Below are 18,291 nucleotides of genomic sequence, written 5' to 3' on the forward strand. Positions count from 1 at the left end.
AAAAATGCATCCTTCCTACAGTAGTTCCTACCTGGTACCTACCTTCCTTGAAGTGACTAACTACTGAGCTGACATGACCTTATTGGAGCTACTGTAGTACTTTCACCTATCGGGAATAATCAGTGAGAATTTACTACAAGGAAGGGAAGAAGGAAGGGTGCTTTCTAAAGTATTGGAACAAGGCACTTGATTTCAGACACCTCACATTTCACCAATCAAAAACATTCTAGAATCTTCCAGAAGAAAACCCAATTTCTACTAATACTGTAGTAGTGCTATGATCAAGACTGCAGTATAGTCCGGTTTTGGTATTTTATTATGCTTTTACCCCAACAACTTAGAACAGGTTAAAATGCATTGAACTGAAATTCATTGTATGGGATGTATGAATACAAGGAGGAAACATACATAGTGAGAACTTGCTTTCCATTTTAGAAAGATATAGTAAGATAATCTTGTCAATTGATAGTAGCCTACAAGAAATTAGAGAATACCAAAACTTTTGAAAATGCAGATAAATTGAGACTAATGTGAGAATCACAATATGAGCCTTAAAATGACTGTTCAGAGATGCAATACTATTTTTTGTCAGTAGTAATTTCCCAAAAGTCACATTCTTGAAACCAAACAAAATGTTGTGCAAAACAAAACACAGAATAATCCTAAAAAAACACTATAAATAATCCTAAAATCAGATGCATACACTCAGTTCTCTCCGTAAGATATTCTTTAGTTGGCTGTACCTGCTTGTTTATGTTCCTAATATGAATACCTCTATGTACACATCTCTCTCTCCTTCAGCATGGAAGTCTGTAAGACCACAGTTGAATGTAAAAAAGAAAAAGAAAAAAAAGAAAACCCTTTTAAATATAAAATGTGTCCCCATCTTGTGGCAAGAAGTCAAATCGTAGTCCATTCCGGTTCAAGCACACTCTCAGTTCTTCTGTGGATACTATTATACCTCAGTCTGTGCTCATCATCCTCTTCCTCCAGTTTCATTTTAGTCTTCACTCCTTCCCTTAACAGAAGCATCGCAACAGGAACGGTGCCAGCGTCCACTCCAGTTCACACACTCATGGGGAGGAATGATTTGTGTTCAAAGTTCACAATAAAAAGGGGGGTAAAATAAACGTTTTGTGTTTATTGCAGGGGTTGGAACCGAAATAATTTTCCAATCGTTTCGTTCTGAACAGAACCATTATTTTTTTCATTCTGAAAAGTTCTGAAATGGTTCAAACACCAAAACAGTACTGGTTTATATTGTTCCTTTCTGTTTTAAACATCTTAAATATATTTATAATTTGCTCAACATTAAATTACTAATCAGTGCGGATACAGCATCTTGCTGTGGAGCGTGTTACCGATTTAATCTGTACAGGAAGGTAGTTAAGAGCAAATTGTATTTCTTCATAACAGCATGGTTTAATCATAATTAAAGACAAACATACACACTGTGCTGCCAGTCACAGTGTAGGGTGTGAGATGTAACTGACATTTTGAGGGTGAGGAGTTAGCGAGGATGGAGGAAGCTTGCCTTGAAGTGCTGGACAACTTGTTAAGACATGGATTATCTGAATTAGGCCCACAGAATTGTACCTATGGAGGAGCAGCTTCTATGGAGGAACTTTTAATGTCTTTGAACTTCCGAGTTGGTTTAACATTGGACCAGAGCAAACGTTAGCTCGCTAGCTAACAAGCTTGTGTGTACAGAGCAGCATTATAATTAAAAACATCTTTCCTTTTTGTAGTTAATAAAACCAATGTGAAACATGATAACTATAGTATCCTTCACCAGCAGTGAAAAACACACTTGTTATGTCGTCAGTAGGATACAGTAACCTATGCTTCAGAGGGGAGGGGCAGGTAGCCTACACACACACGCACACCCACTAGCAAAGATTTCCAGCTGGCAGGCAGACATGAGGGCTTTGTATTGGCGCTTTGTTGCAATTTTTGTGGGACTGGGAAAAAATGCCTGGAACGTGAAAGAACGTTACTAACCGGTTCCCATCCTTTTAAAATAACGGTTCTGTTCCGGAACTGTATAGATCACTTTCGTTTTCGATTCGGGTTCTGTACCTCAAATCATTTCTTTATTTTCCGGTTTTCAGTTGTGTTCCCTGAACTGGTTTATTGTTTCACCTCCAGAGTAGAGTTCTCTCCAGCAGCTTCTCCCAGTGGGCTTAGCAGAGCTCTGAGAGAGGTGGCCCTCCTGACTCTCCTGAGCCAGTGGTAGAGGGCGGGTGTAAGTCTGCCTGGGGTGGGGATGAGGTGTTGGTTGTTGCAGGAGGTGTTATCGAGGTTTGATGGTGATGGAGGTCTAGGAGTTGTTGGCAGCGTTCTCGTTACTGGGGGAGTTGGAGGAGGATGAGGAGGAGGAGGAAGGAGAGAAGTTAATTCCTGATAGTCCCGGGGGGTCCGTAGCTGTGTTCTGTCCACTGAGGCTCTTTCTGCACACTGGACATGTGTCGTGCTGAGGGAGGAAGAGTAGGACACAGACAAAATAGGTTCAGCTAACATCTTCTTCAATGAGAACACATACATGCACACCACTACATTTAAATGAATGAAAATGTGGTGTAAACGCAGCCCACATACCTGTTCCAGCCATGGTACTATACAGTCATTGTGAAACAGGTGATTACACGGAAGTTGCCTGACAGTCTCCCCGACACTGTAGTCTTCTTTGCACACAGGACATTCTAAACTGGAACCTAGAATTAAAGAGAACCTATTTTGTGGTGAATTATTCCTTTAATAGGACCTTTGACCTCTGTGGTTGCTTGATAATTTGTTCACTCACCCACATGTTCCTCTGTGATCTGGATGGTGGGCAGAGTCTTTATCCTCTCTCTGTCAGCAGGAGGAGGACCTGTGTTCTCAAACTGATTCAATAACTACAGGGCAGAGAGGGAAAGTTGTATTATTAGGTTGTGGAAATGTCACCAGAATTTGATGTCATTGCATGTAATTGAATCCCTTGTGAAGTGTAGAGGATTTGGGTATACCTGGGTAATGATAGCATCAAGTCCATTGGCACCCCAAGCATAGTCCATTGGATTTGAGTGTAGCATGCCCCTATCAAGAATATTCCAAGAAATTACTAGAAACTCAAAGCAACTAGTATGTTCACAGACACAACATAGAGTATGAGGGTATTGATATAATAACACATACCATGGTCCCATCCCAATGTTTGGCGCCATGGCTGTGGGTGCTATGATTCCATTTACTAGCTGCTGGATGATTCTGCAGAAAGACAATGAGAAACATCTTAGTCATTTCCTGAATTCCTTCCTCAAGGAAACTGAACCATGTCGCTACACAAGCAAGCATCATTCCTTTCTCATCTCCTCTCAAAAGGGCAAGCAAGCTGTAAAGTGTTCCATACCCCTCTAAAGTGGGTACTCCCTCGTGTCTCTGTCCCTGTCGCCGTGGGATGTGTCGTCCCCGTGGTTGCCGGGCACTGTACCGTTGCCGTGATGCCATCTCCCGTTCCCGCCGGTTCTCCGTCTCGCGGTTGTCTTCCGTCGGCGTCCCCGCTCGGAGGTCGAAATTCTCGTCAAAGATCCCCAGAGAAAACTGTCCGTATCCGGGCGGAAATGTAAACATGTGCTGGTGGTCCATAATCTGAGGGAGGAGGACAAAGGGAAAAACATATGGTCACTACCTTGCAGTCCAACCAAGCTGCATAAATTCATTCAAATGTTGAGTTGAGGAACATATCAGTTCTGTGTCACTTACCTCAAAAGTCGGACGGTTCTGATCGCTGGTGGAGGCAATGGATGTGGACTCATTTTCAGTGCTGGAAAGAAATATCAGAAGTGAGAGGTTCACATCTTATCTTCAACTATGAACCAATGTGGGACACAGACAGTACTGTTAATGGAGAATTGCTGCTTAAAGTGTTTGGAACTCCGATAGACAAGCAGATAATACTGTACCTTCTTTCCTCTGATAGCTCTTCAATGAAGCCAGATTCACACTGAGGACAGGTGTAGTCCTGCAGGAAGGCAGAGATAAATCGTATTTATAACATAATCATAAATTCTCATCAGTCAGTCTCATACACTTTCATGTTTTTATTTGATCTAAAGCAAAACAAAACAAAAACATGCCTATGGAGGCTATGTAAGTACTGGGAAATTAAGATCGTTAGCTAACTTCAACCAGATGTGGCTTGAATTTAAAAAATAAAAAAAATAAAAAAAAGTTGCCTATTGACCTCACTTTGACCATTTTAACAATAGCTGATGGTCTCTCTCGGATTCTAAAAGAGGCTACCTTTGGAGGGGCTAGGGATCAATGTCCCTGTTCATCTGGCAAGCTGTCAGAATCATGAACAGATAGACAGACACGCTGTCACTGGAAGAGCATTTACTGGTTAGCTTTTCATTCAGCTAATTTAGCTAGCGCCTTAACTAATCCAACAAGTCACGGAGGCATGATCTCGAAACATCCTAACAGACAAATTACACGCTATTTTGGTACCTGGCTAGATTATAAATTAAGTCAACTGTCAAATGACAAAAACACACATGTGAACGTTCTAGCTACAACCCAACGTTTAGCTTCAGCTAGCTGTCACGCTTCAGTCAGAGGCAATCGTGAATGAAATAACGTAAACCCCACTTAGCTGGCCATGGTTTTATTTTCTAAACGACAAAACCTCTATGGAATGCTTACCGGGAGACGAGGGTTGATCTCTGCTGAACATTGGTGACAAAAAAAACGACAGGGCCGTAGGGGAGCTTCAGCCATCTTCTGATTCTTTACCAGACAACCGAGACGGAACGTGTAAAAGTAGCGACAACGGACATAACTCGCTGTTCTCGGGTTCGATTTGCAAGACGGACCGGAAGCGGAAACGAGCTTAGCAACAGCTAGCTCATAACAGCGAATACAGATCTAGCGAGCTGCAGCTATGGAGTCCGGAGATACAGGTAAAACCTCGCAATAATATGCAATATTTGAAATGACAGACCTGTATATAGCTAGTAACATGTATTCCAATATTGCTGAACTATTGCCCCATCAAATACGGTTCTTGTAGCTAGCTACCACCGCCCATCAACAGGATTTGTTGATGATGCGTCAAAACTCAAACACATTTGTTGCCACAATCAGCATCAACTACATATGTGAGATTCGTGACATAATTGGTTGTAGTTTGGTAGCTATTTATTACTATATTAATACCTGAGTTGATGCCACCCGAGCTAATTAACTAGCTAACCCGTTTTTACCAACCCAGGCCTGCTTCTCTTGTCTGTGGCAACAAACACATTTGTGTTTGTTGAAGAAGAGTATGTACTAAAATACTCTCAAAGAGCGATTACAAAGCGATCCCCTCTTGTGACTAACATTATTGGTAACGGTACACACAGACAACAAGTGTTCCAAACTCATCCGCTGACTATCTCTTTTATTCCCACTGCAGGGAGAGGAGGCTGGAACAACAAGTTCCGGCCACCTCAGAAGAACAGGATGAGTGTGAACATTCTCCGTCAGGAGGAGCTGATCGCCCAGAAGAAGCGCGAGATTGAGGCTAAGATGGCAGAGAAAGCCAAGACCAAGAGCCTTCAGACTCCCAACAGGCCACTGCCACCAAGGTACAGCAGACCTGGGTTTCTGAAACACTACAAATAGGTCTACCTCTATACTTAATCCCAGCTGGAAGTACTTGATTGGTCCACTTGACTGGTTGACTGCAGCCATTCATTTTGACTTCTTATCCCCACAGTTTACCCAGTTTACAGGGACCCTCTTCGAACAATAACAAGTATGTGAATGACGGAAGTTTCTTACAGCAGTTTATGAAGCTGCAGAAGGACAAACCCTGCCCTGACTCTGGTGAGATAGGTAGCTCTTTTGCCTTAATGGGTTTCAATATAAAATGTGTAAGGGCTTTATTTTGATGGTACAGAAATTATGAAATAAAACAATAACACAGTAATAATTTATGAATTACTTGTTTCTTCTGGATTCATTAAACAATTAAGGAAGCACTGCAGTGAGTCTTAACCAAATTCTGTACCCTCTCCAGGCTCCAGCAGTGACACCAAAGCCCCATCTTCATCCATCCCCAGTTCGTCGTCAGGAGTGTCTCAGCCCCAGAAGAAGAGCATTCTCATCGGCAAGCGTCCCGGTCTAGGCATCAGCAGCATGCTGAACCAGTTTAAGAACTACTCCCAGTCAAAGAAGACCCCGCTTCGCCCCCAAAGGCCTAGCATATTCAGCTCCCCAGATGATGATGATGATGATGAGGAGGAGGAAGTTGATGATTTAAGCTTCCTAGAGATCAAAGGTAATCAATGATCTGGTTTCAGACATCAAAGGACTGCCCGTAGCCTGGGTGCTGGTCGGATTCTGTACTAGGCTACTTGTTTTTGTCATTTCACCCATGTCATTGACTGTGTAGTCTAGTGGCAGAGAAGCTGCTTGCCTGAGAATAATGCTTTTTCTGAGTTTGCATAGCCTTCTACAGTAAAGGTAAGGTACTCATAGCCCTCTTAAAGTTTCTCCCCCAGAGGACCCAGACACACAACTTATCCTGGACAAGATGGCAGCCTTTGTGGCTGAGGGAGGGCCTGAGCTAGAGAGGAAGGCCAAGGAGAACTACAAGGACAACCCTGTTTTCTCGTAAGTCTGTATGGCTGAACTAACAGTATGTCGAATTTATATTATGTGTTGTATGTAATGTGGCCTCTTTTTGTCCTGATATAAAGATCTTTTCCACTTTACAGATTCTTGTATGATAAGAACAGCCGGGACTATCTTTATTACCGAAAGAGAGTTGCTGAACTCCGAAAGGATAACCCAAAACCTGAGATGCCGTCACGTTCTAATGGTAAGATTACCTATATCGGTTTCTCTCTCTCTCTCTCTCTCTTACGTTCTCTCACACACATGCTTGGTCTCAGCTCCAAAGACTGCAGATGAAAATAACACAATTCAATCTATCTTTATACATGTGAATGATATATATATATATATATATATATATATATATATATATATATATATATACACACACACACACACACACACACATATATATATATATATATATATATATATATATATATATATATATATATATATATATATATATATATACACAGTTGAAGTTGGAAGTTTACATACACTTAGGTTGGAGTCATTAAAACTTGTTTTTAAACCACTCCACACATTTTTTTGTTAACAAACTATAGTTTTGGCAAGTTGGTTAGGACACCTACTTTGTGCATGACACAAGTAATTATTCCAACAATTGTTTAGACAGATTATTCCACTTATAAGTCACTGTATCATAATTCCAGTGGGTCAGAAGTTTACATACAGTAAGTTGACTGTGCCTTTAAACAGCGTGGAAAATTCCAGAAAATGTAGTCATGGCTTTAGAAGCTTCTGATAGACTAATTGACTATTATTACTCTACTATTATTATGACATTTCACGTTCTTAAAATAAAGTGGTGATCCTAACTGACCTAAGACAGAGAATGTTTATGAGGATTAAATGCCAGGAATTGTGAAAAACTGAGTTTACATACATCTTAGCCAAATACATTTAAACTTCTGACTTCAACTGTGTGTGTGTGTGTGTGTGTGTGTGTGTGTGTGTGTGTGTGTGTGTGTGTGTGTGTGTGTGTGTGTGTGTGATTTCAGAAAGTATTCAGACCCCTTGACTTTTTCCACATTTTGTTACATTGCAGCCTTATTCTAAAATTGATTAAATTGTTTTCCCTCATCAATATACACACAATACCCCATAATGCCAAAGCAAAGACAGGTTTTTAGAATTTCTTGCAAATCTACAAAAAATGTAAAACATAAGTATTTAGACTCTTTACTCAGTACTTTGTTGAAGCAACTTTTGCAGCGATTTACAGCCTCGAGTCTTCTTTGGTATGACTCTACAAGCTTGGCACACCTGTATTTGGAGTTTCTCGCATTATTCTCTGCAGATCCTCTCAAGCTCTGTCAGGTTGGATGGGGAGCATCGCTGCACAGCTATTTTCAGGTCTCTCCAGAAATGTTAGATCGGGTTCAAGTCCAGGCTCTGGCTGGGCCACTCAAGGATGTTCAAAGACTTGTCCCGAAGCCACTCCTGCATTGTCTTGGCTGTGTGCTTAGGGTCGTTGTCCTGTTGGAAGGTGAACCTTTGCCCCAGTCTGAGAACCTGCTCCAGAGCACTCAGGACTTCATCAAGGATCTCTCTATACTTTGCTCCGTTCATCTTTCCCTCGACCATGACTAGTCTCCCAGTCCCTGCTGCTGAAAACATCCCCACGGCATGATGCTGCCGCCACCATCCTTCACCGTAGGAATGGTGCCAGGTTTCCTCCAGATGTGACGCTTGGCTTTCAAGCCAAAGAGTTCAATCTTGGTTTCATCAGGCCAGAGAATCTTGTTTCTTATGGTCCGAGTCCTTTAGGTGCCTTTTGGAAAACTCCAAGTGGGCTGTCATTTGCCTTTTACTGAGGAGTGGCTTCCGTCTGGCCACTCTACCATAAAGGCCTGATTGGTGGATTGGTGCAGAGATGGTTGTCCTTCTGGAAGGTTCTCCCATCTCCACAGAGGAACTCTGGAGCTCTGTCAGTGACCATCGGGTTCTTGGTCACCTCCCTGACCAAGGCCCTTCTCCCCTGATTGTTCAGATTTGCTGGGTGGCCAGCTCTAGGAAGAGTCTTGGTAGTTCCAAACTTTTTCCTATTAAGAATGGAGGCCACTGTGTTTTTGGGGACCTTCAATGCTGCAGAAATGTTGTGGTACCCTTCCCCAGATCTGTGCCTCGACACAATCCTGTCTCGAAGCTCTACTGACAATTCCTTCGACCTCATGGCTTGGTTTTTGCTCTGACATTTACTGTCAACTGTGGGACGTTATGTAGATGTGTGTGCCTTTCCAAATCATGTCAAATCAATAGAATGTACCGCAGGTGGACTCCAATCAAGTTGTAGAAACAGCTCAAGGGTGATCAATGGAAACAGGATGCACCTGAGCTGAATACTTATGTAAATAAGGTATCTGTTTTTTTGTTTGTAATACATTTGCAAACATTTCTAAAAACCTGTTTTCACTTTGTCATTATGGGGTATTGTGTGTAGATTGAGAAATGTTTTATTTAATCAATTTTAGAATAAGTCTAATGTAACAAAATGTGGAAAAAGTCAAGGTGTCTGAATACTTTCCGAATGCACTGTTTTTGTGTATACATACATACATACATACATACATACATACATACATACATACATACATACATACATACATACATACATACATACATACATACATACATACATACATACAGTACCAGTCAAACGTTTGGAAACACGTACTCATTCCAGGGTATTTCTTTAGTTTTACTATATTCTACATGGAATCATGGAGTAACACAAAAAGTTGGAAATAAATCAAAATATGTTATATTTGAGATCATTTAAAGTAGCCACGCTTTGCCTTGATGACATTTTTGCACACTCTTGGCATTCTCTCAACCAGCTTCATGAGGTAGTCACCTGAAATGCATTTCAATTAAAAGCTGTGCCTTGTTAAAAGTTAATTTGTAGAATTTATTTCCTTGTTAATGCATTTGAGTCAATCAGTTGTGTTGTGACGAGGTAGGGGTGGTATTCGGGAAGATGGCCCTATTTGGTAAATGACCAGGTCCATATGGCAAGAACAGCTCAAATAAGCAAAGAAACGACAGTCCATTACTTTAAGACATGAAGATCAGTCAAAATCGGAACTTTGAAAGTTTCTTCAAGTGCAGTCACGAAAACCATCAAGCGCTATGATGAAACTGGCTCTCATGAGGACCGCCACAGGAAAGGAAGACCCAGAGTTACCTCTGCTGCAGAGGATAAATTCATTAGAGTTACCAGCCTCAGAAATTGCAGCCCAAATAAATGCCTTAGAGTTCAAGTAACACTGTGTTACTTGACTGTGTTAATCAGACCTTCATGGTCGAATTGCTGCAAAGAAACCACTACTAAAGGACACCAATAAGAAGAGAGCTGCTTGGGCCAAGAAACACGAGCAATGAACATTAGACCTGTGGAAATTTGTCCTTTGGCCTATTGAGTCCAATTTTTTTATTTTTGGTTCCAACCGCAGCATTCTGCAGCGATACAACACCCCACCTAGTTTGCGCTTAGTGGGAACATCATTTGTTTTTAAACAGGACAATGACCCAAAACACACCTCCAGGCTGTGTAAGGGCTATTTGACCAAGAAGGAGAGCGATGGAGTGCTGCATCAGATGACCTGGCCTCCACTAACATCCGACCTCAACCCAAATGAGATGGTTTGGGATGAGTTGGACCACAGTGAAGGAAAAGAAGCCAACACGTGCTCAGCATATGTGGGACCTCCTTAAAGACTGTTGGAAAAGCATTCCTCATGATGCTGGTTGAGAGAATGCCAAGACTGTGCAAAGCTGTCATCAAGGCAAAGGGTGGCTACTTGGAAGAATCTAAAATATATTTTGATTCAACACTTTTTTGGGGTTCCAAACGTGTTTATTCATGTTTTCACTGTTATTCTAGAATTTAGAAAATAATAAAAATAAAGAAAAACCCTTCAATGAGTAAGTGTGTCCAAACTTTTGACTGGTACTGTATATTGCCCTCCTTGGAGAGTTTTAGTTTATGTTGAAAGTTACCATTGCACACAAGCGATGAGGGCCGACGCTTCAAATGACACACAATTATTTACTGACAACTACTAAGTCCTTCACGACAGACAGCATTTACCATGCCCACTGTTCATGGTGTAATTTATTTAAAAAAAATGTAAGATCAGGCCTATATTTTAATATCAAATCCATACAATCCACTTCCCCAATCACCACCATGTCCCCCTGCTCCTCCTCCCTCTTCTTATCCCCTACTGGCTGTAGACTGGTGTGTGAGGGCCAGTTGAGTACAGTACGGTAGTAGTGTGAGTTGAGCCCCAGTACTGATAGGCTGCTTAAAGTCTCCCCCCCAGTGGACGAGGAGACCCAGAGGGTGGCCGAGAAGCTGGCCAGTTTTGTGGCCGACGGCGGCCCCGAGGTGGAAGCCATCGCCGCCCAGCACAACAAAGACAACCCCGCCTTCAGGTTAGTGACAGTCTCAGATATTGTAATGAGAGTGTTTTAATGCATTGATCTAATTGCATTTTTACTGATCCTCAAGAAGAAATTGATTTGTGATAGGTTTTTAATAATGTATGCAATACTAACATGTAAAGTGGACAAAATACCGTTAAAGATGGCTTACTTCTTGTTCCTCTTCTCAGTTTTCTTTATGACCTCCAAAGCCCCGCCCATCACTTCTACAAGGAGAAGGTGGAGGAGTACCGCCAGGCCAAAAATGACCAGAGCCCCCTAATCAAGCAGGAGCCCGGAGTGGGGCTCACGAGGCCGGCTGCTCCTCCCCTGACCTATCCTCCCCCTCCTTCTCACTACCCCAACCTGCTGGGACAGGTGAAGCTCGAGCCGGGTCTGGAGATAAAAGAGGAAGTAGCAGGGCCCCCCATGGTTAAGAGGAAGAGGAAGAGCCGCTGGGGGTCAGAGGACGACAAGGTGGATCTGTCGCTTCCACCCATCATCATCCCCAAGGAGGAAGAGCCAGAGCCCAGCCCGTGTCTTTCTGGTACACCCACACACACCCATAATACACAGAAATCAAATAAAATGTAATTGGTCGCTTACACATATTTTGCCGACGTTATCGCGGGTGTAACAAAATGCTTATGTTCCTAGCTCCAACAGTGCAGTAATACCTAACAATACAAAACGATACACGCAAATCCCCAGAATTAAGAAATATTACAACGAGAGACCATTGTTTTAGTATATCTTAGACTAAAAACAGTGTTTGTAAGGTATGTCTATCCTGGCCCTGTGTTGTGTCAATCCATGCGGGGTGTGTGTTTCAGTTCATGAACTGAGAGATCTGGGCTATAAGAAGGGAAAGCCTGTGGGCCTGGTTGGGGTAACAGAGCTCTCAGATGACCAGAAGAAACAGCTCAAAGAGCAACAGGAGGTACTGCATGACCGACAGTGCACAATACACAATGGCAGCAAATTGTACTTTCACTGTTTGAATTGTTGGGGACTTGGCCGTGTTAATCATTTTAGTATTTTGGGCATGCCTTGATTTGGTATGGGAGTGCCCAGCATACTTCAAACCTAGCCTCTAACAAGGCCAGATGGGCTCAGTTGCGTCCGTTCTCAGCCTTCTTGAAATCCGTCTCTGAAACCTTGACTGAGGTGTGTCCGGCCTGCACATGCATGTGTGCCTGTGTTCTCACCCCAGATGCAGGAGATGTTTGACATGATCATGAAGCATAAGCGTGCCATGGCAGAGATGCAGGTGATGTGGGAGAAGGCGGTGAGGGACCACTCCCACGAGTACGACAGTGATGAGGAAGTGGACCAGCAGGCTGGCACCTGGGAGCACCGCCTACGGCACATGGAGATGGAGAAAACGCGTGGTAAGATTCATGAAGACGATGGCCGTGTTCGAGATCATCAAAACCGTGATGTATCATGGGTAAATTCTGACTGACTGATCTATAAATAATATTGAGTAGTTATTAATGAAACAAAGTGATTTGTAGATCAGTCAATCTTGACTTTAAAGTCAGCTTGTCCAATCTTGACTTTAAAGTCAGCTGCAATGTCAAATGCGCTCAATGTGTTTATGTTAAAAAGTGAAAGGAGTTAAGGCCTTTTGAATGTGAGATTTGATTCTTGAAAAGATCAGTTTATTACTACGAGAATTTATGTTTAATCAACGACTACTTTCAGAACATTTTGTGTCAACAATTCATTAATGAACTCTGAGAGATATTAACCTTCATATTAACCTGGGCCTCATTCAATCTGAATGTTCAAAACGTTGTGTCCTGCTGAACGCGCCCCTGATGTAATTTGGTGTTGACGTAAATGGCTGTTTGTCGTTTCCTCCAGAGTGGGCGGAGTCGCTGACTGATATGGGAAAGGGGAAGCACTTCATTGGTGACTTCCTACCTCCGGAGGAACTGGAGAAGTTCATGGAGACCTTCAAGGCACTCAAGGTCAGTTGCAAATCTTCTCCCCAACTCTTCTCTTTGCCACTTAACCCTTGACCCCTTCGTTGTCTAGCCTAAGCCAAAAAGGAATTACCGGTGAACCACCATTTGGGGAACACATACTCTATTCACATGATCTCATGTTCTTGCATTGGGTTTTGTGGTGTTCTGCAGGAAGGCCGTGACCCAGACTACTCGGAGTATAAGGATTTTAAGCTAACGGTGGAGAACCTCGGTTTTCAGATGCTCATGAAGATGGGCTGGAAGGAGGGAGATGGTCTTGGCTCTGACGGACAGGGCATCAAGGCCCCTGTCCACAGGTGTGGGACTGTCAAATTCACAGACACATAGTATACACACTTGGACTTGGGCATAGTCACACGAAGACATGTAAAAACTGGACATGAACACGCACACTATTGGCTGATACAAGGTCTTCTACACAGCTTATACACACCTAACCAGCTGCTGTGGTTTGGTTTTCTCCAGGGGAATCACGGCTATTGACGGGGCAGGGTTTGGCGTGGACCGGCCCGCTGAGCTCTCAGGACAGGATGATGAGTATGACGCTTTCAGAAAGAGGATGATGCTAGCCTACCGCTTCAGGCCTAACCCACTGGTAATTACTATATAATATGCAAGCTGTTCTGTTCAGATGACCTGGCATCGGTAAGAGTTTTTGGTAACACGTCTTTTCTCTGTTTTCAGAACAATCCAAGGAGACCATACTACTGATGAAGAGGCCTGAACTTGGCAGACTTTGTCAAATGTACGTTTTTAAACCACCAACAGTGGCATGATGGCTCAGTTATGCCTTTCACTTTGTTGTTGGAACAAACTGTAGGACACTCACTTATAGTAATCTCCTCTAGATTGTGGAATTTTATAGTCGTTGATAAATTGTTTAGGTTGAAGAATAAGAAGGATGGATTTGTCGGATTTAAGTTGTCTAAGGCTCAGTTGATGTTCTTACGCAACTGCAGAATCAAAGTATCATATTTGATAAATCAGATGGCTAGGGTATAATTGATGGCTTATCTGATTTTACAGTCACGATTCAAAACACAGAACGACCTATAAACACTACCTGTCCTCTCTGTATTGTGACCTCTGGCTTTTTGTTTGGATTTTAATTTCTTCACATGTTCAAGATGCTACTTGACAATGACAGTAACCAAAATACATAATTTGACTGGTAATAAATGGCTTTGCAGTTAGTTCTTTCTGTACATCGTTTTGCTATGGTTGTTTGATCACCCTTCAAAGATTTGAACACAGTGTTAACATATCGTAAATGTATTATTTACATCGTAAATTCAAGCAACGAATGTAAAATGCTTCACTGCGAACAATAAAAATATTAAATTGTCTTGAATGTGTACTATTGGAGTATGCTTGTAGCTGATCATTGCTCTGTTGTTGACTTGTGGAAACCAATTTTACACTGAACAAAAATATAACCGCAACATGTAAAGTGTTGGTACCATTTTTCATGAGCTGATGTAAAAAATTCACAAAAATCTTATTTCTCTCATGTTTTGCGCACAAATTTGTTTACATCCCTGTTATTGAGCATTTCTCCTATGTCAAGATAATCCATCCACCTGACAGGTGTGGCATATCAAGAAGCTGATTAAACAGCATAATCATTACACAGGTGCATCTTGTGCTGGGGACAAAAGGCCACTTTAAAATATGCAGTTTTGTCACTACACAATGCCACAGATGTCTGAAGTTTTGAGGGAGTGTGCAATTGGCATGCGGACTGCAGGAATGTCCACCAGAGCTGTTGCCAGAGAATGTAATGTTAATTTCTCTACCATAAACTGCCTCCAACATAATTTTAGAGAATTTGGCAGTACGTCCAAACGGCCTCACAACCGCAGACCACGTGTAACCACGCCAGCCCAGGGGTGCTGAGGAGTATTTCTATCTGTAATAAAGACCTTTTGTGGGGGAAAAACTCATTCTGATTGGCTGGGCCTGGCTTCCTATTGGGTGGGCCGATGCCCTCCAAGGCTCACCCATGCCCAGTCATGTGAAATCCATAGATTAGGGACTAATGAATTTATTTCAATTGACAGATTTTTTTAAATGACCTGTAAAACTCAGTAAAATCTTTGGAATTGTTACATGTTGAGTTTACATTTTTGTAGAGTATATATTTTAGAAAATTCTGACAAACTCCAATTCCACAGTTTAGATCAAATAAAGATATTTATCTACAAGATAAAGTGAAAGTCCATTACACAGTATGTGTAAAATACTACTTCTATTAGTGAAATGTTTTATTTCACAGAGCAAGTAGCACATTTGCATTATTGTACGGCATTGCAGGGGTGCAAGGAGCAATAGTTGAAATTAGTGTTGTATAATGTGTACTAGAGGTACACCTGGGACACGTTCAGCAATTGGAAACATTTTGGAACTTTCAGGTAGAAATATGCTATGTAGAACAAACATGCTTCTGATGTAGAATAAGGAATCGCATCGGATCTTCGTGCCATTTCTATCTCCAACATTTGGCTACTGAACGTGGCCCTGATGCCCATCTTATTCTGGAGGTTGAAGAGTTCATAACCCTGATAGGGTCTCCTCGAAAACCTGCAACCTCATCCTCGTACCCAATACATACAGGTATGGGAGGGGGTATCCCCCCCCCATTATCACCCCCAGGGTTTGTCAGCCACGGCAGTCATTTAATGAGGAGGGTAACAGATCTCTGAAATCAGAGCTTCAGTTTGCCATTCCCTGGGGGTTAACACCAGTTAAATATAACACAGATCAGCCAGCTAAGCAAAAGAGACCCCCTGGAGCGTGTAGAAAGGTCAGATTTCTCTATTACTTTCTGTAGCTAATTTAGCTAGATCTTCTGTCGGCTGATGTTGTTTATTGAATGACTAATAATGAACAGCAGTTACTGTAAATGATTACCTATCTGTCACTTTGCATAACTAACTTAGCTATTTCTTACACATACAACAATATCCAATTAAGCTATAGTCCATGCTGATGTGTGTGTTTTTTTGTCAGTGTGAGTTCTGAATGTTCCCACAGGAGAAAAGCACAGTATGGCATCTCAGCTGATCATCATGAACTTCATGTAGTTACATCAGCCCATACAGTACCTTTTTATTGATATGGGTATACTTCACCAACATCCTTTCCTGCTCACTGAAAGGCAGATGTAGGCTATACTCTTCAGTTGTGAACACTACTATTGCTGCAACAATTGGCCTACTTCTCTGACTGTATACAGGTGTAGGATCTTAATTTGATCACCCTGTTGTTGCAAGACATTTCTCTCTAACCCTGCTGTACCCTACTGTGCTGAGACAATATGACTAGAACAGTTTTGAACTATTTTAAATGGAATGCTCACTATCTCTCAATTCAATAAAAAAACGGCCCTATTCTGCAATCATGAATGAATTGCGAACTAGTTAGCTATATATTTTGAATCAAACTGCATTAGGCTATTCAACCAGATGATTTTCCTGTTTGCCCAATCAAAGCTACTGTAGCATATCATCCTTGGGAAAATGAAAAAGTTTAGCTCAGGCTATACTCTTTCCTGCTGTCAGCTCTTCAGACATGTCAAAAACGCATTATACATAGTCACACTGTCACTACTGCCTACACCTTAGCTAGCTTAGCTTTCTACTGCATCGATCTATTCCTGGGAGAGAGATTTCACTAGATTTTTAAATAGTAAAGTTTAGCTGAGAGCTGGTTCAGACAGCACAGACAGCAACTCAGACGAGCTCAACGAAGTTGAGCCCCTTGAGGAGGCAACCGAGGAAGACCACCCATTAATGGTGGAGCCGTAAATTACGGTTCTTCAGTCTGTCAAGGGGGAATATGTCAGTGATGCTGGGCAAGAAATTCAAAAGTCTCGTGAGTTCACTTGCAAGTCCAACAAAGTAAAGCCATGCTATTTGCTTTTTACCCCGGAGGAGATAGTCAAGAGACGTGACCAGATGAATGAACTCACCAATGGTAAGTGCTTGCCATTCAACTATTAGTCAAGTTTAGTTGGCTGTGAGTAATGTGCAATGTGTAATGTGTGCGTGTTTCTGTGTCTGTCTATCTGTCAGTGGCTGAGTTTATGTGTGTGTGATGAGGCACAGCTAGCTAGTGAATCAAAGCCAAGTGTGTGTGTGTGAGAGTGAGTGAGTGAATGTGTGGCTTGGGAAAGAGAGAGAGAAGTGGGGTATGTGTAGCCCATGCAATCTAGGTAGCAACTTATGGGACGTGTGTATATACACTGCTCAAAAAAATAAAGGGAACACTAAAATAACACATCCTAGATCTGAATTAATGAAATAATCTTATTAAATACTTTTTTCTTTACATAGTTGAATGTGCTGACAACAAAATCACACAAAAAGAATCAATGGAAATCCAATTTATCAACTCATGGAGGTCTGGATTTGGAGTCACACTCAAAATTAAAGTGGAAAACCACACTACAGGCTGATCCAACTTTGATGTAATGTCCTTAAAATATGTCAAAATGAGGCTCAGTAGTGTGTGTGGCCTCCACGTGCCTGTATGACCTCCCTACAACGCCTGGGCATGCTCCTGATGAGGTGGCGGATGGTCTCCTGAGGGATCTCCTCCCAGACCTGGACTAAAGCATCCGCCAACTCCTGGACAGTCTGTGGTGCAACGTGGCGTTGATGGATGGAGCGAGACATGATGTCCCAGATGTGCTCAATTGGATTCAGGTCTGGGGAACGGGCGGGCCAGTCCATAGCATCAATGCCTTCCTCTTGCAGGAACTGCTGACACACTCCAGCCACATGAGGTCTAGCATTGTCTTGCATTTGGAGGAACCCAGGGCCAACCGCACCAGCATATGGTCTCACAAGGGGTCTGAGGATCTCATCTCGGTACCTAATGGCAGTCAGGCTACCTCTGGCGAGCACATGGAGGGCTGTGCGGCCCCCCAAAGAAATGCCACCCCACACCATGACTGACCCACCGCCAAACCGGTCATGCTGGAGGATGTTGCAGGCAGCAGAACATTCTCCACAGCGTCTCCAGACTCTGTCACGTCTGTCACATGTGCTCAGTGTGAACCTGCTTTCATCTGTGAAGAGCACAGGGCGCCAGTGGCGAATTTGCCAATATTGGTGTTCTCTGGCAAATGCCAAACGTCCTGCACGGTGATCGGCTATAAGCACAACCCCCACCTGTGGACGTCGGGCCCTCATACCAC

At 42.5% G+C, this 18,291-nt stretch overlaps 2 protein-coding genes across 3 annotated transcripts; one reads left to right on the forward strand and one right to left on the reverse strand.

Moving 5' to 3' along the window:
• Nucleotides 1-298: 298 nt before the first annotated feature.
• On the reverse strand, nucleotides 299-4,840 carry LOC106599979 (E3 ubiquitin-protein ligase RNF126). The gene is made up of 9 exons (XM_014191308.2): nucleotides 4,687-4,840; nucleotides 3,945-4,003; nucleotides 3,745-3,805; nucleotides 3,392-3,630; nucleotides 3,178-3,249; nucleotides 3,009-3,078; nucleotides 2,804-2,897; nucleotides 2,599-2,714; nucleotides 299-2,473 (listed from the first exon to the last, which is right to left on the reverse strand). Exons 1-9 carry the CDS (start codon nucleotides 4,759-4,761, stop codon nucleotides 2,321-2,323), a joined length of 939 nt encoding a protein of 312 aa, XP_014046783.1. The 5' UTR covers nucleotides 4,762-4,840; the 3' UTR covers nucleotides 299-2,320.
• LOC106599977 (SURP and G-patch domain-containing protein 1) lies at nucleotides 4,742-14,437 on the forward strand. 2 transcript variants are annotated; one of them, XM_045714848.1, is made up of 14 exons: nucleotides 4,742-4,943; nucleotides 5,441-5,612; nucleotides 5,744-5,862; nucleotides 6,047-6,307; nucleotides 6,519-6,642; nucleotides 6,747-6,850; nucleotides 10,986-11,109; nucleotides 11,289-11,644; nucleotides 11,931-12,037; nucleotides 12,311-12,488; nucleotides 12,967-13,073; nucleotides 13,242-13,387; nucleotides 13,557-13,686; nucleotides 13,776-14,437. In XM_045714848.1, the coding sequence occupies exons 1-14, from the start codon at nucleotides 4,925-4,927 to the stop codon at nucleotides 13,800-13,802; spliced, it is 1,974 nt and encodes a 657-aa protein (XP_045570804.1). In that variant the 5' UTR covers nucleotides 4,742-4,924; the 3' UTR covers nucleotides 13,803-14,437. The 2 variants fall into 2 exon arrangements, with proteins under 2 accessions (XP_045570804.1, XP_014046782.1); XM_014191307.2 differs by having other exon boundaries at nucleotides 5,744-5,853.
• Nucleotides 14,438-18,291: the final 3,854 nt, after the last annotated feature.

This window comes from Salmo salar, chromosome ssa03, assembly GCF_905237065.1.
Source record: "Salmo salar chromosome ssa03, Ssal_v3.1, whole genome shotgun sequence".
Lineage (NCBI taxonomy): Eukaryota > Metazoa > Chordata > Actinopteri > Salmoniformes > Salmonidae > Salmo > Salmo salar.